Source organism: Tachypleus tridentatus, unplaced genomic scaffold (assembly GCF_004210375.1).
Source record: "Tachypleus tridentatus isolate NWPU-2018 unplaced genomic scaffold, ASM421037v1 Hic_cluster_1, whole genome shotgun sequence".
Taxonomy (NCBI): Eukaryota; Metazoa; Arthropoda; class Merostomata; order Xiphosura; family Limulidae; genus Tachypleus; species Tachypleus tridentatus.
This window is the reverse complement of record NW_027467777.1, coordinates 21,534,380-21,557,870: the sequence shown is the minus strand read 5'-3', so window position 1 is coordinate 21,557,870 and position 23,491 is coordinate 21,534,380. Positions and strand designations below refer to the sequence as shown.

The window sequence follows — 23,491 nt, the reverse complement described above, 5'->3', positions numbered from 1 at the left end:
TACATTCCTGAATAACTACAATCCTGTTTCAGTACATTCCTGTATAAATACAATCCTATTTCACAACATTCCTGTTTCACTACGATCTTGTTTCACTACAATCCTGTATAACTACAATCCTGTTTCACTACAATCTTGTTTCACTACATTCATGTATAACTACAATCCTGTTTCATAACATTCCTGTTTCAATACATTCCTGTATAACTACAATCCTGTTTCACTACATTCCTGTATTGCTACAATTCTGTTTAACTACATTCCTGTATCACTACAATCCTGTTTCACAACATTCCTGTATCACTACAATTCTGTTTCACTACATTCCTGTATAACTACAATCCTGTTTCACTACATTCCTGAATAACTACAATCCTGTTTCAGTATATTCCTGTTTCACTACATTCCTGTATAACTACAATCCTATTTCACTACATTCCTGTATCACTACAATTCTGTTTCACTACATTCCTGTATAACTACAATCCTGTTTCACTACATTCCTGTATAACTACAATCCTGTTTCCCTGCATTCCTGTATAACTACAATCCTGTTTCACTACATTCCTGTATAACTACAATCCTGTTTCACTACATTCTTGTATAACTAATCCTGTTTCACTACATTCCTGTATAACTACAATCCTGTTTCACTACATTCTTGTATAACTAATCCTGTATAACTACAATCCTGTTTCACTACATTCTTGTATAACTAATCCTGTATCACTACAATCCTGTTTCACTACATTCCTGAATAACTACAATCCTGTTTCACTACATTCCTTTATAACTACAATCCTGTTTCACTACATTCCTGTATAACTACAATCCAGTTTCACTACATTCTTGTATAACTAATCCTGTATCACTACAATCCTGTTTCACTACAATCCTGTTTCACTACATTCCTGTACAACCACAATCCTGTTTCACTACATTCCTGTATCACTACATTCCTGTTCCAGTACACTTCTGTTTAACATTTAAAAACGTTTTCAGACAACTGTACTAAGAGGTTCATTTTTATTTTGAGGGTTATAATAACCACATGTGGAAAATTAAAAACGTTTTCAGACAACTGGACTAAGAGGTTCATTTTTATTTTGAGGGTGTTAACAATCACATATAGAAAATTAAAAACGTTTTCAGACAACTGTACTAAGAGGTTCATTTTTATTTTGAGGGTTATAACAACCACATGTGGAAAATTAAAAACAAATTACTAACACAAGGTGAAGACAAGTTTGAGTCATCTCCAGTCTTCACAGATGAAAGAAGTTGATTTCATCATCCAAATTGAAATGTAAAAGTTTTATTAATACATTTAATAAAAGGTTATGTACGAAATGTATATTTTGAGAGAGATAAAAATCAATGTATTGTTCAAACAACTTGGATTTTGTAACTTATCACAGCATGTACATTGGGTTTCTTTTTCTTACAAATGTTGACTTCACTGTAGATACAATACCCTTCGTCAACAATAGATGCTAAGTGTTTACGTACATACATAAAGTAACATTGAAAGTTTTAAGGAACAATTTATTATTTGTGAAAGATATTTATTAAAAACTAATAATAAATATACCAATGACAAGATATGAACAAATTGATCCAACACATGGAACATCCATGATTAAATCAGTTATACTGTGCCAACAAAGTTCATCCACTAGTTAACTTACACTGACCACAGTTACAAAATGTAAGAAATGTTTTACATTTTTACACCGAAATATACAAACAGAACTCTAGTTGTGTACTGTATATTATACCATTTCCTTAAGAACACACATGAAATCTAAGGTTTTCAATCTAAATGGAACCTTCAGTCATGTTGACAAGTGTGGTGAGTTACTAAAACTTTCACTATTATCTGAGACATAACAAAAGACATGCAAGGCTTAGGAAAACCACAGCAGAAAATCATCAGAGGCTATTCACACTGATGATCTGATTAATCCAACCAACGAAGGATGACACGTTCACGTAAACACCTGGTACGTCTTTCCGACCACAACCAAATCCCCACGATACCAGTCCAGTGAGTTCATAATAGCCATCTGCTTCACACACCAGTGGGCCACCACCATCACCCTGTACAAAAGGTTTCTTTTAATTTTGGCTGATATACAAGTAATTTAGAACTGACAGATTCATGATAAAGTCATATTTATTAAGTGAAAAGTACGTAGCTGTTTTGAACTTAAAATAACAGTACATAAAAATAGTAACTAACGGGTTATTTATTAACAGGTTGCTTTATATACTTGTAAAGCAAATACAAATGAAGTATAGAAATATAACTGTAATTGGCTGAGTTTATAGCTACAAACAGAAGGCAGTTGTATCTGTTAACATCCTTAGGTTAGATAAAGAAATAAATACATCAATTTGTCACAGTATTTCAACCAATGAGATTTCAGTGGAGTAAAAATAAGTCTCATTAAAATGAATTTTTCATAAAAAATAAAGAAACAAATAAAAAATAATTTAATACCTTCAACTGTAATCAAACCAGTGAAACTATTAAACATAAAAACTATGATTATTGGTGTAAAATATAAACACAAACTCACACTGTGATATTAGTAGGGTTAACCCTAACGAACACCTACAGGGATTTTTAAAGGTAAAAAGGAAATTCTAATACGTGATATTCCGTGAGCTTAATAAAATTACGCAGCTTAATATTATTTAAACTGCACCACTTTATTAATGTACAACTGTAGTTTCATTTCGCTTGGCTCACACTTTAACACACCATATTTTGTTCAGCATGAATCAGTGTTAATTGTGTTCAATTAATCTGAAAATGAACACTAAGTCACACTAAACATATTATTATGTAGTAAATTATTATATTATCTTTCCTTTAGAGTTAGATCAGAAATAAAGCTTTCTTTACTTTAAAAACTGAAATCAAGACCACCACAATATAAACAACAAACTAATGAAACTAAAACCACCACAATGTAAACAAAGAAATAAAACTAAACCCAAGACCGCCATAATGTAAACAACAAAGGAATAAAACTAAAATCAAGACCACCACAATGTAAACAACAAAGGAATAAAACTAAAACCAAGACCATCACAATGTAAACAACAATGGATTAAAACTAAAACCATGACCATCACAATGTAAACAACAAAGGAATAAAACTAAAACCAAAACCATCACAATGTAAACAACAAAGGAATAAAACTAGATCCAAGACCAACACAATGTAAACAACAAAGAAATAAAACTAAATCCAAGACCACCACAATGTAAACAACGAAGGAATAAAACTGAAATCAATACAACCACAATGTAAACAACAAAGGAATAAAACTAAATCCAAGACCACCACAATGTAAACAACGAAGGAATAAAACTGAAATCAAGACAACCACAATGTAAACAATGAAGGAATAAAACTAAAATCAAGACCACCACAATGTAAACAACGAGGGAATAAAACTGAAATCAAGACCACCACAATATAAACAACAAAGGAATAAAACTAAATCCAAGACCACCACAATGTAAACAACAAAGGAATAAAACTAAATCCAAGACCACCACAATGTAAACAACAAAGGAATAAAACTAAATCCAACACCACCACAATGTAAACAACAAAGGAATAAAACTAAAACCAAGGCCACTACAATGGAATCAACAATGGGATAAAATTAAAACCAAGACAACTACAGTGTAAAGAACAACACTGTAACAAAGCTAAACATGATTAAATGTGAAGAACTTTATAACAAAACCTAAATATGAACAATACTACATCAAAAAAAAACTAGAAAAAATAACAAATACAAAGTGAACCAGCATGGGATATCAGTGAAGGAAACAGTAAAATAAAACTATGAACTAAGTCACGAAGAATGAACAAAAAAAACAAATAGAAAACAACCGGTCTCCATATGTTTGAGCAAAAATAGGATAGAGAAGAGAAGGAAAAAGCATACGCTCAACCACTGTACATTAACTGGTATAAACAGGATAAAGTAAGAACTCAACCACTGTACATTAACTAATATAAACAGGATAAAGTAAGAACTCAACCACTGTACATTAACTAATATAAACAGGATAAAGTAAGAACTCAACCACTGTACATTAACTGGTATAAACAGGATAAAGTAAGAACTCAACCAAGGTACATTAACTGGTATAAACAGGATAAAGTAAGAACTCAACCACTGTACATTAACTGGTATAAACAGGATAAAGTAAGAACTCAACCACTGTACATTAACTGGTATAAGCAGGATAAAGTAAGAACTCAACCACTGTACATTAACTAGGTTAGACAGGATAAAGTAAGAACTCGACCACTGTGTACTGTCTGGTATAGACAGGATAAAGTAAGAACTCAACCACTGTACATTAACTAGGATAGACAGGATAAAGTAAGAACTCAACCACTGTGTACTGATATAGACAGGATAAAGTAAGAACTCAATCATTGTACATTAACAAGGATAGACAGGATAAAGTAAGAACTCAACCACTGTGTACTGACTGGTATAGACAGGATAAAGTAAGAACTCAATCATTGTACATTATCAAGGATAGATAGGATAAAGTGAACACTCAACCACTGTACGTTAACTAGTATAAGCAGGATAATGTAAGAACTCAACCACTGTACATTAACTAGGTTAGACAGGATAAAGTAAGAACTCAACCACTGTATACTGACTGGTATAGACAGGATAAAGTAAGAACTCGACCACTGTGTACTGTCTGGTATAGACAGGATAAAGTAAGAACTCAACCACTGTACATTAACTAGGATAGACAGGATAAAGTAAGAACTCAACCACTGTGTACTGATATAGACAGGATAAAGTAAGAACTCAATCATTGTACATTAACAAGGATAGACAGGATAAAGCAAACACTCAACCACTGTACCTTAACTAGTATAAACAGGATAAAGTAAGAACTCAACCACTGTACATTAACTGATATAAACAGGATAAAGTAAGAACTCAACCACTGCACATTAACTGATATAAACAGGATAAGGTAAGAACTCAACCACTGTACATTAACTGATATAAACAGGATAAAGTAAGAACTCAACCACTGTACATTAACTGATATTAAACAGGATAAAGTAACAACTCAACCACTGTACATTAACTAATATAAACAGGATAAACTAAGAACTGAACCACTGTACATTAACTGATATAAACAGGATAAAGTAAGAACTCAACCACTGTACATTAACTAATATAAACAGGATAAAGTAAAAACTCAACCACTGTACATTAACTGATATAAACAGGATAAAGTAAGAACTCAACCATTGTACATTAACTAATATAAACAGGATATAGTAAGAACTCAACCACTGTACATTAACTAGTATAAACAGGATAAAGTAAGAACTCAACCACTGTACATTAACTGGTATAAACAGGATAAAGTAAGAGCTCAACCACTGTACATTAACTAATATAAACAGGATAAAGTAAGAACTCAACCACTGTACATTAACTAATATAAACAGGATAAAGTAAGAACTCAATCATTGTATATTATCAAGGATAGATAGGATAAAGCGAACACTCAACCACTGTAATGCTAACTAGTATAAGCAGGATAAAGTAAGAACTCAACCACTGTACATTAACTAGGATAGACAGGATAAAGTAAGAACTCAACCACTGTATACTGACTGGTATAGACAGGATAAAGTAAGAACTCGACCACTGTGTACTATCTGGTATAGACAGGATAAAGTAAGAACTCAACCACTGTACATTAATTAGGATAGACAGGATAAAGTAAGAACTCAACCACTGTGTACTGATATAGACAGGATAAAGTAAGAACTCAATCATTGTACATTAACAAGGATAGACAGGATAAAGTGAACACTCAACCACTGTACTTTAACTAGTATAAACAGGATAAAGTAAGAACTCAACCACTGTGTAGACAGGATAAAGTAAGAACTCAACCACTGTGTACTGACTGGTATAGACAGGATAAAGTAAGAACTCAATCATTGTACATTATCAAGGATAGATAGGATAAAGCAAACACTCAACCACTGTACGTTAACTAGTATAAGCAGGATAAAGTAAGAACTCAACCACTGTACATTAACTAGGTTAGACAGGATAAAGTAAGAACTCAACCACTGTACATTAACTACGATAGACAGGATAAAGTAAGAACTCAACCACTGTGTACTGATATAGACAGGATAAAGTAAGAACTCAACCACTGTACATTAACTAGGATAGACAGGATAAAGTAAGAACTCAACCACTGTGTACTGACTGGTATAGACAGGATAAAGTAAGAACTCAACTACTGTGTACTGTCTGGTATAAACAAGATAAAGTAAGAACTCAACCACTGTACATTAACTAATATAAACAGGATAAAGTAAGAACTCAACCACTGTACATTAACTAAGATAGACAGGATAAATCGAACACTCAACCACTGTACATTAACTAATATAAACAGGATAAAGTAAGAACTCAACCACTGTACATTAACTAAGATAGACAGGATAAATCGAACACTCAACCACTGTACATTAACTAGTATAAACAGGATAAAGTAAGAACTCAACCACTGTACATTAACTAGTATAAACAGGATAAAGTAAGAACTCAACCACTGTACATTAACTAAGATAGACAGGATAAATCGAACACTCAACCACTGTACATTAACTAGGATAGACAGGATAAAGTAAGAACTCAACCACTGTGTACTGACTAGTATAGACAGGATAAAGTAAGAATTCAATCATTGTACATTATCAAGGATAGACAGGATAAAGCAAACACTCAACCACTATACATTAACTGGTATAAACAGGATAAAGTAAGAACTCAACCACTGTACATTAACCAGGATAGACAGGATACAGTGAAACACAAACAAATGTACATTATGTAGGATAGACAGGGTAAAATGAAGCACAAACTAATGCACATTATCTAGGATAGACAGGGTAAAGTGAAACACAAACACACGTACATTAACTAGAATAGAGAGGATAAAGTGAAACAAAAACAAACATACAATATGTAGGATAGACAGGGTAAAGTGAAATAAACAAATGTACATTATCCAAGATATACGGGGTAAAGTCAAACACAAAGAAACGTACATCATGTTGGAGAGACAGGGTAATGTGAAACACAAACAAACGTACATTGTGTAGGATAGACAGGGTAAAGTGAAACACAAATAAATGTGCATTCTCTAGGATAGACAGGGTAAAGTGAAACACAAACAAATGTACATTATCTGGGATATATGGGGTAAAGTGAAACACGAACAAATGTACATTATCTAGGGTATACGGGGTAAAGTGAAACACAAATAAACGTGCATTGTGTAGGATAGACAGGGTTAACTGAAACACAAACAAACGTACATTAACTAGGATAAAGAAGATAAAGTGATACAAAAACAAATGTGCATTATCTAGGATAGGCAAGGTAAAGTGAAACACAAACAAATGTTCATTATCTGGAATAGACAAGGTAAAGTGAAACACAAAGAAACGTACATTATCTAAGATAAACAGGGTAAAGTGAAACACGAATAAATGTGCATTATCTAGGATAGACAGGGTAAAGTGAAACACAAACAAACGTATATTAACTACGATAGACAAGGTAAAGTGAGACACAAACAGAGAGACATACCCTACAAGCATCGTGTTCTTTTTCTCCACCGGCACAGAAACTGCTGGCTGGTAGAATGAAAACCTTTTCACTCACTGCATTTATCTTGCTGGTACACTCCTGATCGGCAACAATCGGAACTTCAACCTCTCGCACCTTAAGACTAATAGGGCCGGCTACAGAAATATAAAAATTATTTTGTTTTTGAAAATATTCAACTTGGTACATGGACATAAACTTATTTGTTCTGTCTTTAGAAAAAATATAGTCATTACTGGATTAATGGCATCATCCAGTCTTTCCTAATATTCAACTTGGTACATGGACATAAACTTATTTGTTCTGTCTTTAGAAAAAAGATAGTGATTACTGGATTAATGACGTCATCCAGTCTTTCCTAATATTCCTGACACACTCCATGGATGAACTTAGTTCACATAACCTTTCCTGTGACGAACATATTGAAGATAACCTAGTACTATATAAAAACACCTTCTTTATCAACTACTAGTAACAAATGTTTATTTAGATCCAAATGAAACTTTAAATGTTTATGACATATTACTCTCATTGAGGGACATCCTCTCTCTATGTGGTATATGGTTCTCATGTACCCAGCCTTTGGAACGAAACCTTAAGTACCTATGCTGAATGCAATAATTTCACATTCTCTTAAGATTGATTTTTGCACTTAAAATATCTTACTAGATAGGTTATCACGGGTTCTGACCTATATAAATAGACTTATTTTAACAGGAGTTCATAACAACAGTACATCAGTGTAAACACATCAACTTGACAAGTGTAACTACGGAGGTTACCACATTACTTTAGGATAAGGAAGTCACCTTCACCAATATGTAACTACAGAGGTTACAACATTACTTTAGTGTAAACAAATCACCTTTATAAACATAACTACAGAGGTTACAACATTACTTTAGTGTAAACAAATCACCTTTATAAACATAACTACAAAGGTTACAACATTACTTTAGTGTAAACAAATCACCTTTATAAACATAACTACAGAGGTTACAACATTACTTTAGTGTAAACAAATCACCTTTATAAACATAACTACAAAGGTTACAACATTACTTTAGTGTAAACAAATCACCTTTATAAACATAACTACAGAAGTTACAACATTACTTTAGAGTAAACAAATCACCTTTATAAACATAACTACAGAGGTTACAACATTACTTTAGAGTAAACAAATCACCTTTATAAACATAACTACAGAGGTTACAACATTACTTTAGTGTAAACAAATCACCTTTATAAACATAACTACAGAGGTTACAACATTACTTTAGAGTAAACAAATCACCTTTATAAACATAACTACAGAGGTTACAACATTACTTTAGTGTAAACAAATCACCTTCATAAACATAACTACAGAGGTTACAACATTACTTTAGTGTAAACAAATCACCTTTATAAACATAACTACAAAGGTTACAACATTACTTTAGTGTAAACAAATCACCTTTATAAACATAACTACAAAGGTTACAACATTACTTTAGTGTAAACAAATCACCTTTATAAATATAACTACAGAGGTTACAACATTACTTTAGTGTAAACAAATCACCTTTATAAACATAACTACAAAGGTTACAAAATTACTTTAGTGTAAACAAATCACCTTTATAAACATAACTAGAGGTTACAACATTACTTTAGTGTAAACAAATCACCTTTGTAAACATAACTACAGAGGTTACAACATTACTTTAGTGTAAACAAATCACCTTTATAAACATAACTACAAAGGTTACAACGTTACTTTAGTGTAAACAAATCACCTTTATAAACATAACTACAGAAGTTACAACATTACTTTAGAGTAAACAAATCACCTTTATAAACATAACTACAGAGGTTACAACATTACTTTAGAGTGAACAAATCACCTTTATAAACATAACTACAGAGGTTACAACATTACTTTAGAGTAAACAAATCACCTTTATAAACGTAACTACAGAGGTTACAACATTACTTTAGTGTAAACAAATCACCTTTATAAACATAACTACAAAGGTTACAACATTACTTTAGTGTAAACAAATCACCTTTATAAACATAACTACAGAGGTTACAACATTACTTTAGAGTAAACAAATCACCTTTATAAACATAACTACAGAGGTTACAACATTACTTTAGTGCAAACAAATCACCTTTATAAACATAACTACAAAGGTTACAACATTACTTTAGTGTAAACAAATCACCTTTATAAACATAACTACAAAGGTTACAACATTACTTTAGTGTAAACAAATCACCTTTATAAAGATAACTACAAAGGTTACAACATTACTTTAGTGTAAACAAATCACCTTTATAAACGTAACTACAGAGGTTACAACATTACTTTAGTGTAAACAAATCACCTTTATAAATGTAACTACAGAAGTTACAACATTACTTTAGTGTAAACAAATCACCTTTATAAACATAACTACAGAGGTTACAACATTACTTTAGTGTAAACAAATCACCTTTATAAACATAACTACAGAAGTTACAACATTACTTTAGAGTAAACAAATCACCTTTATAAACATAACTACAGAGGTTACAACATTACTTTAGTGTAAACAAATCACCTTTATAAACATAACTACAGAGGTTACAACGTTACTTTAGTGTAAACAAATCACCTTTATAAACATAACTACAAAGGTTACAACATTACTTTAGTGTAAACAAATCACCTTTATAAACATAACTACAAAGGTTACAACATTACTTTAGTGTAAACAAATCACCTTTATAAACATAACTACAGAGGTTACAACATTACTTTAGTGTAAACAAATCACCTTTATAAACATAACTACAGAGGTTACAACGTTACTTTAGTGTAAACAAATCACCTTTATAAACATAACTACAGAGGTTACAACGTTACTTTAGTGTAAACAAATCACCTTTATAAACATAACTACAAAGGTTACAACATTACTTTAGTGTAAACAAATCACCTTTATGAACATAACTACAAAGGTTACAACATTACTTTAGTGTAAACAAATCACCTTTATAAACATAACTACAAAGGTTACAACATTACTTTAGTGTAAACAAATCACCTTTATAAACGTAACTACAGAGGTTACAACATTACTTTAGTGTAAACAAATCACCTTTATAAACGTAACTACAGAAGTTACAACATTACTTTAGTGTAAACAAATCACCTTTATAAACGTAACTACAGAGGTTACAACATTACTTTAGTGTAAACAAATCACCTTTATAAACATAACTACAGAAGTTACAACATTACTTTAGTGTAAACAAATCACCTTTATAAACATAACTACAGAAGTTACAACATTACTTTAGTGTAAACAAATCACCTTTATAAACATAACTACAGAAGTTACAACATTACTTTAGTGTAAACAAATCACCTTTATAAACGTAACTACAGAGGTTACAACATTACTTTAGTGTAAACAAATCACCTTTATAAACGTAACTACAGAGGTTACAACATTACTTTAGTGTAAACAAATCACCTTTATAAACGTAACTACAGAAGTTACAACATTACTTTAGTGTAAACAAATCACCTTTATAAACGTAACTACAGAAGTTACAACATTACTTTAGTGTAAACAAATCACCTTTATAAACATAACTACAGAGGTTACAACATTACTTTAGTGTAAACAAATCACCTTTATAAACATAACTACAATAGTTACAACATTACTTTAGTGTAAACAAATCACCTTTATAAACATAACTACAGAAGTTACAACATTACTTTAGTGTAAACAAATCACCTTTATAAACATAACTACAGAAGTTACAACATTACTTTAGTGTAAACAAATCACCTTTATAAACATAACTACAGAAGTTACAACATTACTTTAGTGTAAACAAATCACCTTTATAAACATAACTACAGAGGTTACAACATTACTTTAGTGTAAACAAATCACCTTTATAAACATAACTACAGAGGTTACAACGTTACTTTAGTGTAAACAAATCACCTTTATAAACATAACTACAGAGGTTACAACATTACTTTAGTGTAAACAAATCACCTTTATAAACATAACTACAGAGGTTACAACGTTACTTTAGTGTAAACAAATCACCTTTATAAACATAACTACAGAGGTTACAACATTACTTTAGTGTAAACAAATCACCTTTATAAACGTAACTACAGTGGTTACAACATTAATTTATTGTAAATAAGTTACCTCGGAATCTGTAACTAAGATAATATTCTATCTAAACTAACGCATTACTAAACACAAAACTAACCCTCGTCTCGGTAACCGTATCCGGTAACAGTGCACCATTTACCAGATTGTCCAACAACACCTCTGGCGGGAAGACACACCAAACATGTGTCATCATTAAGACGTGCTTCTATTTTCAGCTTCAACAGTGCAATATCGTTGTCTAATGTTTGGCTGTTGAAGTTGTGATGAATGTAAGTTGTATCCACCCGGTGAGTCTCAGCTCCTGGATTTTCAACTTGCCTACTTAGATCAAAGTCTCCAACTCTCACATAAATATAGTCTCGAGTTTTCACCAAGCTGAAAAGTAATTTATCTTCTACAATATTTTAGCAAAATTCACAATTGTACCTAAAATGCAATTTCATACGCAAGTAAAGTATTCACTTCAATCGATCATTACAAAAAGAACACGTGGGGAATTTATTGTTGATGCTAAAACCAGTGATTGTTGTAAGAACACAGTAAAACAAAAGTGGTTAAAAACAAGAGATACACACTGCTGGCCAAAATCTTAAAGCCAATGAACATAAAGTAAAAAGATGCATTTTGCCTTATTAGACTCAACCACTTATTCGAGTAGAGCTTCGAAAGACGAAAATAAAAAAAAGGAAAAATAAATTTTTAGCATTTAATATGGAAAATGTAAACACTATGAAATTAGCCTAAATACTAGCTGATCAAAAGTTTAAGACCACACTAAAACGAAGCGTTAATCGGTAAACACGTGACAAAATTTAGTCATTTGTGTTCAAGCATTAGCGTTGTCAACATCTTCCACTGACATCTCCTGTGTTACATTGGGTAAAAACATGGCAAAGGCTAAAAAGTTGACAGAGTTTGAACGTGGTAGAATGGTCGAACTGCAAAAGCAAGGTATCTCTAAACGTGCCATCGCTGGTGAGATTGGGCGTAGTAAAACTGCTGTTGCAAATTTCTTAAAAGACCATGAGGGATACGGAACGAGAATTTCAACTGGTTGGCCCAAGAAAATTTCGCCGGCGTTGAGCAGGAGGATTCGATGGGTTGTCCGGCAAAACACCAGCCGATCGTCGAACCAGATTAAGGCCCTTACGGACGTAGAATGCAGCTCAAAAACAATAAGATATACGAGAGAAAGGCTTTAAAAACCGTAAAGTCTTCAAAGGCCACGCCATCTTCCACACTACAAAACAGCTCGGTTAAACTTTGCTGAGAAGCACCAAACATGGGACATACAAAAGTGGACGAAGGTTTGTTCTCTGATGAGAAAATCTTTAACCTGCATGGTCCAGATGGCTTCCAACTTTACTGGCACAATAAGGATATCCCACCGGAGACATTTTCTATACGACACAGTGGAGGAGGTTCCACCATGATCTGGGGTGCTTTCTCCTTCCATGGAACAATGGAGCTTCAGGTTATGCAGGTCGTCAAACAGCATCTAGCTACATTGGCAAGGGAAGTTTATAGAAATGGACGTCAATTCATGATCTTCGTGAGGCTATCTTCACCACTTGGAATAACATTCCAGCCAGCCTACTGCAAACGCTTATATCGACCATGCCAAAGCGAATTTTTTCAGTTATTCGCAATGACGGCCGTGCAACTCACTACTGAGACCTCTTGTTGGGCATGTCCTACCCTGTTTAGGACTTCTTTTTGGTATGGTCTTAAACTTTTGACCAGCTATTATTTAGGCTAATTTCATAGTTTTCACATTTTCCATGTTAAATGCTAAAAACAAATTTTGGCCAGCAGTGTAAATATTATTAAATTATCGCATGTTATTTGTTGTTGTTATGTAATTGTTATATAAACGAATAACATGTACAAAGCTTTACCAAACACAAACTGTTGCTATTCGAAATAAAGTGAAATCCACAACATAAGTTTTTAATAAAATGTTCTCTCTCTCGTCCCCCGCTGACACAACGGAAAGTCTTCGGATTCACAACTTTAAAATCTGGGTTTTGATTCCTCTTGGTGGATACAGCACATTACCAGATGTGGCTTTACTATAAGAAAAGACGCACACTCTCTTTCTATTAAATAAATGGAAGATTCGTATGCTAATTTTTTGTTACAACTTCAATGGAAAAGAAATATTGAATAAAGTGTCACTGTTTCAAAAATATAATTACAATGGGGACATTTTTATCTCAATTTGTGACATTTTTTAACTCTTTGCTTTAATAGTTTGTATATATCTGGAGTGATCAATATAAGCTTCACAAAATCGATCCCAGATGGCTCTGCGGTGGGTTTGAAAGTGTTAATGCTGAAATCTGGTTTTGATATCCACGCTAGGCACAGATAGCCCATTGTGTAGGAGATTGCGATAGCGCCTTAACTGTCAGGTCATGAATTTGTTAGTATAACGTAAAAATGTTGTTCAACATCATATTATAACGTTTTATTTAAGTAATATTTGTAGCTATTTGAATAACTTAGACACCCAAGTATTTCCATGAGATACAAGATTTTAAACAGATAAATTACAAGTCATTGCCAGTCCAATTAGTAAGTTGTTGAAATTAAAGAATTATTATAAATGTTTGGTTGATAGAGAACTTTTCTTATTCAGTTATAACACATTTCTATTCAAACCAACAATGTCACAGAAAGTAATTATCAATTTATTTAGTATATGAATACACCACGGGTTTCTCTTTGATTATAATATTATACTATTTATTCTGAATTCCGTTTTTAATATGTATACGTGTAGGTTTTACAAAATATGTGAGCGAGAAACTCGTAAAGCCCATTTTGTTACAGCTGTCTCTGTTGTCCCCAGTGGCTCAGAGGCTTATAGCGGTAAGAATCGGGTTTCTACGTATAAAGTTGGCAGAGCACCAACAGCCCACTGCGTAGCTTGAGTTTTACATCAGAGACACTCCTGTTAAAATCTTTGTTCTGTGTGTAGTGCTGCATATCTCCCCCTTAATATTGTGTATTAGACCTACTGGACAGGAGTATTATAACATATTGTGTATTAGACCTACTGGAGAGCAGTATTATAACATATTGTGTATTAGACCTACTGGACAGGAGTATTATAAAATATTGTGTATTAGACCTACTGGACAGGAGTATTATAAAATATTGTGTATTAGACCTACTGGACAGGAGTATTATAAAATATTGTGTATTAGACCTACTGGATAGGAGTATTATAACATATTGTGTATTAGACCAACTGGACAGGAGTATTATAAAATATTGTGTATTAGACCTACTGGAGAGAAGTATTATAACATATTGTGTATTAGACCTACTGGAGAGCAGTATTATAAAATATTGTGTAATAGACCTACTGGAGAGGAGTATTATAAAATATTGTGTATTAGACCTACTGGGCAGGAGTATTATAAAATATTGTTTATTAGTCCAACTGGAGAGGAGTATTTGATTTAATATCCTGGAATTGTTACACAGTCCTCGGCTGATTGAAACTATGAATGTAGCTGTTGTTGACATACTTACTTGCTAACACAATGAGCAGCCGTCAACACCCACTGATTTCCAATCAAGGCACCACCACACAGATATTGATTCTGAGCGCTGATCAACGCTACCTAAAGGAATATTATCGAATTAGTGTGTCAGTTAAACTTATAGGGTATTAATGTTAATTGTAGAATGTTAAACATAAATCATAGATCAGTATCTTACCTGCCAACACCATTCCCCTGGTTCGGAATCTCGACCCCCAATAACCCTCGCCCCCCTTCTGCGTTTTGTCCCCTTAATTCCACACACGTGAGGATTAGGCCCTCTAGTGGTTGCTGCAGAAGAGAGAAAGTGGACTAATCTTGGGTGACAAAAATACACACACTTTTAAACGTAATACAGTTAATATTTGGTATCTATTATAACTAGTTTAAGTGTTGTTGTAACATACGGTATAAAACCCACATTAACTTCTTCGAATTTAAAAAGACACCTATTGTAAGAGACATTTAAGTAGTCCGAATTTATTCTGTAAAAGCTCAGCGGATACAGTTACTATATGCTTGCATATTTAGAACGTTTCACTAGCTGCAGTTACCATGTGCTTACATATTTAGAACTTTTACCAGCTACAACTACCATATGATTGCATATTTATAACTTTTTTCAATTTGTATTGAATACTATGGGAAGATGAATGGAACTAAAATATGATAGCCCTTACGTGTTTTTATTTGCAGTCTTGTAGATGGAGCCACTGCTGCAGAACTTGTCACTGATGACTGCAGACCTTGTTGGTAACGTTGGATCTCTGCTATGGGAGAGCAGCAAATTTGATCTCGTTTTGAGCAACTAAATCCCAGATAGACATCACTGTTTCCAAAACACGTAAATCGAAATAAGGGTGTAATGCAGGAACCTGGACAAGAAACTCTGTTAGTTGGTGAGACGATGTTTATCTCTTCAGCTAGTTGGCTGAACTTTTCCTGAGAAACTAAAGATCCAACTGTTTCTTCATCAATCTGTTGCTTCTCAGATGGCCTTGGAAGTACAGGTCTGATAGGGATGAATCGGTTTGGATGAGGTTTACTTTGTGGACGATGAGAAAACTGAGGAAGGACAGGACCTTGAATTCCTGAGATATGAGGGCGAGATGGGCGCTCAGGTATGTGAAGATTTTGGTTACCAGAAGTTGAAGGTTGTAATGGCCGATGAAAGAAGGTTGGCAACTCTTGGTCTATATTTTGATCTCCATTCTGGAAAATAAAACAGCAAATTGTTCCAGTAGCACAACCGGTTGCATCAGGTAGTTGTCCTGCTCGTTTGTTACAGAATCCACGAAGAAATGTTGGTATACAGGTTCCTGGACACGGACTGATAGAGGGCTCGGTTGTTGTGGTTGTTGTTTTAGAAGTCTGTGAAGGAGGGACACAACACTGACCACCGTCAGGACAGTAGAATTTAGGTGCTACTTGATCACATAGAAGGCTAAATAGTGGGGCTACGCATGTCCCTGGACATTCTGGTTGAGGCGGAAGGGTAGACTGTGAGCTAGTTTCGACAGGCTTCGAAGAAAATATAGTGGTGTCGGTAGTAGGACTGGACGTTGAAGCGTCAGATATGCAACAAGACCTATCATTCGTACAAAATGCATCTTCTGCGATAGTCCTGCAGTAGAGAACATATGCACGTTCTATACATAACCCTGGACAAGACTTAATCTGTACACCTACTTCTGATATTTCTGGTTTAAACTTTAAATCTGTCGATGATTTTGTTGTTGAGAGAGTTGCGTCTGTTTTAGGTGGCAGGATCGTTAGAGATTCCAGAACGGTATTTTCTGACAAGCCATTAGTGGTAGGTATACTGCTGGACAGTTGAGGTTGTCCTGTATCATCAGAAAAAGAAATGTTCGAATCTTCTTGAAGAGATGGCGAAAGTTCCACCGGAGTTCCAAAGTTAAAGATCCGAGGAACACAACATCGTAAATATGAGAAACCACAGTCTGTAGTCTCAAGCACTTGATCACAAAAGAACGAAGTCAAGGTGTGCATACATTCCCCTGGGCAACCAATGGTTGAGTTCGTCAGAGTGTTTATAACATCTTTCATAAAAAGAAAATAGTCCGTGAATACTTAATAAAACCTTTGTAAAACAAGTGGTTCGTAGATATTTATTTATAAGATAGTAACTGTTTTAGTTCGAAAACAGTTTTAAATAATTTGTTAAGTCTCTATGTCTACATTATTAAATTGATTTAAATAAATAAACGATCTCTATATCACTAAGCGATAAGTTTGAGGACTTACGACAATAATATTCAGGTTTTATTAGCGCAGCACAAACAGCCTTTTGAGTGTGTTTACACTGTGGAATAACATAATTCTTTTCTTACACTTCATGTTTTCTAATACTTCACAGTAATTTTGCGAATAAAGACGTGGAAACAGTTGGCATTTGAGCTTATATTTCTAGGAATAATGGGTTTAACGAAATATCCAAGCCAGACAGCAATTAGGCGGTCAAAATATATGGCCCATCTCGTGAAATGTTTCGATCCTTTTGTCTTGGAAATTGACACAATAGATCTTTTCATTGAGCCTAAGATAAAGTCTCGCGCCAGTCGTTTCGAATATCATGTTTTGCTCCGATAAGCAACTAAACTAACAGACCATAAGTATCTTTTGTCACACACCACGGACCTAAATTAATACTACGCCTACATATAGCAAGTTCAACTGTAAAGAAGACAACAGAACCACAGATGAAAATCCTGGGAATGAGGTGCATTGACAAAACCAAACTCCATGGGGAACTGAAACTGTCCAGGAAAAGATTTTCTGTCAATTTAGTGGAAGTTCTACGTCTCTTGTCTTGTATTTAGTTCTTGTGTCAATAAAACATTAGTTATCACACATTTTGATTGGCAATAAAGTCGAACAGGACGTCAGAGTGATTCTTGTACTGGACTACACTTACCTGTCTAGACTTCATCAGTGTTTAACATTTTCTATGGATCACAATAAAGTCAATACGAATAGGACGTCAGAGTGATTCTTGTACTGGACTACACTTACCTGTCTAGACTTGTTGGGTTTTTATATCTCCATCAGTGTTTAACATTTTCTATGGATCACAATAAAGTCAATACGAATAGGACGTCAGAGTGATTCTTGTACTGGACTACACTTACCTGTCTAGACTTGTTGAGTTTTTATATCTCCATCAGTGTTTAACATTTTCTACGTAATGTTACTGTAGTTGTTTTCATCGTTCTTGGGTTAAATTTGTGATTTAACAGTTTACGTTTAGTCGCTATCGTATACAATGTTCTGTTAAGATTTATATCAGTGTGCAATGGTTTGTTTTAGGATATATCGTTATATCAAAAACTCTGTTATTCTGGTACCAGTGTCTAACGGTATGTTTTAGGAGATATAGTTATGTTTAAAACTATGGCAATCTAAAACATCAAATACAAGATAAGTCCACTTTTAACGATAAAAACACACGCCAAATACGAGAAAAGTCCACTTTAACAACAAAAACACACGTCAAACACAAGATAAGCCCAATTTTAACGATAAAAACACACGTCAAACACAAGATAAGCCCACTTTTAACAATAAAAACACACGCTAAACACAAAATAAGCCCGTTTTAACAGTAAAAACACACGTCAAACAAAAGATAAGTCCACTTTTAATGATAAAAACACATGTCAAATACAAGAATAGTCCACTTTTAACGATAAAAACACACGTCAAACACAAGATAAGCCCACTTTTAACAATAAAAACACACGCTAAACACAAAATAAGCCCGTTTTAACAGTAAAAACACACGTCAAACAAAAGATAAGTCCACTTTTAATGATAAAAACACATGTCAAACACAAGAATAGACCACTTTTAACACTAAAAACACACGTCAAACAAAAGATAAGCCCACTTTTAACGATAAAAACACACGCCAAACAAAAAATAAGCCCACTTTTAACAGTAAAAACACAAGATAAGTCCACTTTTAACAGTAAAAACACACGTCAAACTAAAGATAAATCCACTTTTAACGATAAAAATGCATGTCAAATACAAGATAAGTCCACTTTTAACAGTAAAAACACACGTCAAACTAAAGATAAATCCACTTTTAACAATAAAAACACATATCAAAAAAATATAAGCCCACTTTTAACGATAAAACACACGCCAAACACAAGATAAGCCCACTTTTAACGATAAAAACACGTCAAACAAAAGATAAATCCACTTTTAACGATAAAAACGCATATCAAATACAAGATAAGTCCACTTTTAACAGCAAAAACACACGTCAAACTAAAGATAAATCCACTTTTAACAATAAAAACACACGTCAAACAAAAGATAAGTCCACTTTTAATGATAAAAACACATGTCAAATACAAGAATAGTCCACTTTTAACGATAAAAACATACGCCAAACAAAAAATAAGTCCACTTTTAACAGTAAAAAGACACGCCAAACTAAAGATAAATCCACTTTTAACGATAAAAACACAAAATAAGCCCGTTTTAACAGTAAAAACACACGTCAAACAAAAGATAAGTCCACTTTTAACGATAAAAACGCATGTCAAATACAAGATAAGTCCACTTTTAACAGTAAAAACACACGTCAAACTAAAGATAAATCCACTTTTAACTATAAAAACACACATCAAAACAATATAAGCCCACTTTTAACGATAAAAACACACGCCAAACACAAGATAAGCCCACTTTTAACGATAAAAACACGTCAAACAAAAGATAAATCCACTTTTAACAGTAAAAACACACGTCAAACTAAAGATAAATCCACTTTTAACAATAAAAACACACATAAAAAAAATATAAGCCCACTTTTAACGATAAAAACACACGTCAAACACAAGATAAGCCCACTTTTAACGATAAAAACACACATCAAAAAAATATAAGCCCACTTGTAACGATAAAAACACACACCAAACACAAGATAAGCCCACTTTTAACGATAAAAACACACGTCAAACACAAGCCCACTTTTAACAATAAAAACACGCGCTAAACACAAAATAAGCCCGTTTTAACAGTAAAAACACACGTCAAACAAAAGATAAGTCCACTTTTAATGATAAAAACACATGTCAAATACAAGAATAGTCCACTTTTAACAATAAAAACACACGTCAAACAAAAGATAAGCCCACTTTTAACAATAAAAACACACGCTAAACACAAAATAAGCCCGTTTTAACAGTAAAAACACACGTCAAACAAAAGATAAGTCCACTTTTAATGATAAAAACACATGTCAAATACAAGAATAGTCCACTTTTAACGATAAAAACATACGCCAAACAAAAAATAAGTCCACTTTTAACAGTAAAAAGACACGCCAAACTAAAGATAAATCCACTTTTAACGATAAAAACACAAAATAAGCCCGTTTTAACAGTAAAAACACACGTCAAACAAAAGATAAGTCCACTTTTAACGATAAAAACGCATGTCAAATACAAGATAAGTCCACTTTTAACAGTAAAAACACACGTCAAACTAAAGATAAATCCACTTTTAACTATAAAAACACACATCAAAACAATATAAGCCCACTTTTAACGATAAAAACACACGCCAAACACAAGATAAGCCCACTTTTAACGATAAAAACACGTCAAACAAAAGATAAATCCACTTTTAACGATAAAAACGCATGTCAAATACAAGATAAGTCCACTTTTAACAGTAAAAACACACGTCAAACTAAAGATAAATCCACTTTTAACAATAAAAACACATATCAAACAAAAGATAAGCCCACTTTTAACAATAAAAACACACGTCAAACAAAAGATAAGTCCACTTTTAACAATAAAAACACGTCAAACACAAGATAAGTCCACTTTTAACAATAAAAACACACATCAAAAAAATATAAGCCCACTTTTAACGATAAAAACACACGCCAAACACAAGATAAGCCCACTTTTAACGATAAAAACACAAGATAAGCCCAATTTTAACGATAAAAACACACATCAAAAAATATAAGCCCACTTTTAACGATAAAAACACGTCAAACAAAAGATAAATCCATTTTTAACGATAAAAACGCATGTCAAATACAAGATAAGTCCACTTTTAACAGTAAAAACACACGTCAAACTAAAGATAAATCCACTTTTAACAATAAAAACACATCAAAAAATATAAGATCACTTTTAACGATAAAAAAAACACGTAAAATACAAGATAAGTCCACTTTTAACAGGAAAAACACCCGTAAAACTAAAGATAAATCCACTTTTCAAATATAAAAACACACGTCAAACAGAAGATAAGTCCATTTTAACGATAAAAACCCATGTCAAACAATGTGTATTAGCTTCTTCCTTTTAGTATATTAGTTGACAATTGGTATTAGCTGTCTTCCTTGTAGTACGTTAGTTTAAAATTTGGTACGGACTTGCTCATAACTTGTAAACAACAAATTTTTTGTTTTAACTGCTATGAAAATCCCAGGATCTGTTGCGAGATTCATAGTCTCCTTTATGATTCCATCTACCTATGAAAGTTCTCGATTAACCCAAATTACTTCTAAAACTATTATAGAAGGGGTCTATCTGAACCGACCCCTTTTAGAACACCCACCAGTGGTACTTGAGTGCGTGTACCACGTTTGGTAACGTTAGTTTATGAGCGGGATAGAAACATAGTTTCAAACATGACGTTCCGGAAATCCTGAATAGGACCAGGAACACAAATCTGATAACAAACCCGAGTTCGAAGACCTTGAAAACCTTTGTTTTAGACCCTTATCATCCCTGGGTGACCTTATCGGCATGTTTTAGCCCTCTTGGTAGGGTGGGAGACAGGAGGATATACCCTACAGATAACTAAGTCCTGAGCCACCACCAATCCGTGTACGAAATCTGTAATTGATTGCTCCAAAACGTGAACTAATTAATATAAGACTGTGACTGTATAACTGGTGTAAATATTGCTCATATAAAAACATGATATTTTGTTATTTATGTTTGTGCCCCTCGAGCAGGCGAACGTCCATAAACTGAACTGCAAAGTTAATGCTAAATGTGTAAGTTATTATATAATTAAGTTTATCGTAATAGGAACTGGAAGTGCCTCTGTTTCATTTGTTGCATACATCAAATATAAATTTTTCAGGAAATATAATTTTACACTGAGACATCACTTTCTTTGTCTGGTACCAAAGTAGCTAGCTATTATCATCGGTAAAACATGATTGTTGGTTGACTGTCTTACCTGTGAGAACGTTTGTTTCTTTAGTGGTCACATTATCCTGACCTTGTCCAGCTAAAAACAAGACGCCGTCACACAGAAACAGTACAGTCACCAACAGTCTGGACATCATGTCAGCTGAGACTTTCTGTTGGAAGTCGAGTTCTCAAGTGTCGATAAAATGGGAACCTCTTACCAGAAACAAATAACGAAGGATTCAATACAAAGTTTTCTGGTTGTGTAACAGATTGTAAAAATATAATACACACCGCCCTCGTCTCAGAAACAATAGAGCATATTGAATTTAGTTGTCATGGTGACCTTTTAAGGTCAGTTGAACTAATCACTTGGTTTCTCAAGAGTGGAGTTATAGTGGCAACTTCACCTCGCCACAGAATGTAGCCACGGGCAACACACGTTCCAGTTAACATGTTAGTACACTATAAATCAGCCCGACTTTCACAAGTATCATTACTTAAGGTGTTTCCCCGGTCAACAACCTTATTAATGCCCAAGGCCAAGCCGTCTTTAATAAACACCTAAAGGTCACTACAGTTTTTTAACTCGGCCACAAGAACTTGGCGCTTCATCATTTTTCTCACGGAAGTTACCAGCACGTGTTTCCATGTCAGGAAAAATTATACTTTGTGAGATTTAACAATTTTATTAATGTTTTAGTTAAGCCTAAAACAAACTTATCGAACATTCTTCTTCGTCCAGAACTCTATCTGCTGTGTAAATGGTTGGTAAAATACAATATTGAAAAACATACTGTTTATTGCCGCAGTCTATAGTAATATATATATATTCTCTACTTTG

General features: G+C 33.4%; 1 protein-coding gene across 1 annotated transcript in view; it reads right to left on the bottom strand.

The window, feature by feature from the left end:
* Window positions 1-22,817, bottom strand: part of LOC143241709 (ovochymase-2-like) — a 39,287-nt gene extending 16,470 nt beyond the window's left edge. Inside the window, exons 1-7 of the mRNA XM_076484938.1 lie at window positions 22,697-22,817; window positions 16,129-17,508; window positions 15,627-15,739; window positions 15,438-15,529; window positions 11,992-12,269; window positions 7,699-7,853; window positions 1,939-2,100 (exon numbers count right to left, since the gene is read on the bottom strand). Of these exons, the coding sequence (XP_076341053.1) occupies window positions 1,939-2,100; window positions 7,699-7,853; window positions 11,992-12,269; window positions 15,438-15,529; window positions 15,627-15,739; window positions 16,129-17,508; window positions 22,697-22,805 (2,289 nt within the window). The 5' untranslated portion in view covers window positions 22,806-22,817. The remainder of the gene's footprint in view (window positions 1-1,938; window positions 2,101-7,698; window positions 7,854-11,991; window positions 12,270-15,437; window positions 15,530-15,626; window positions 15,740-16,128; window positions 17,509-22,696) is intronic.
* Between the last annotated feature and the right edge of the window lie 674 nt (window positions 22,818-23,491).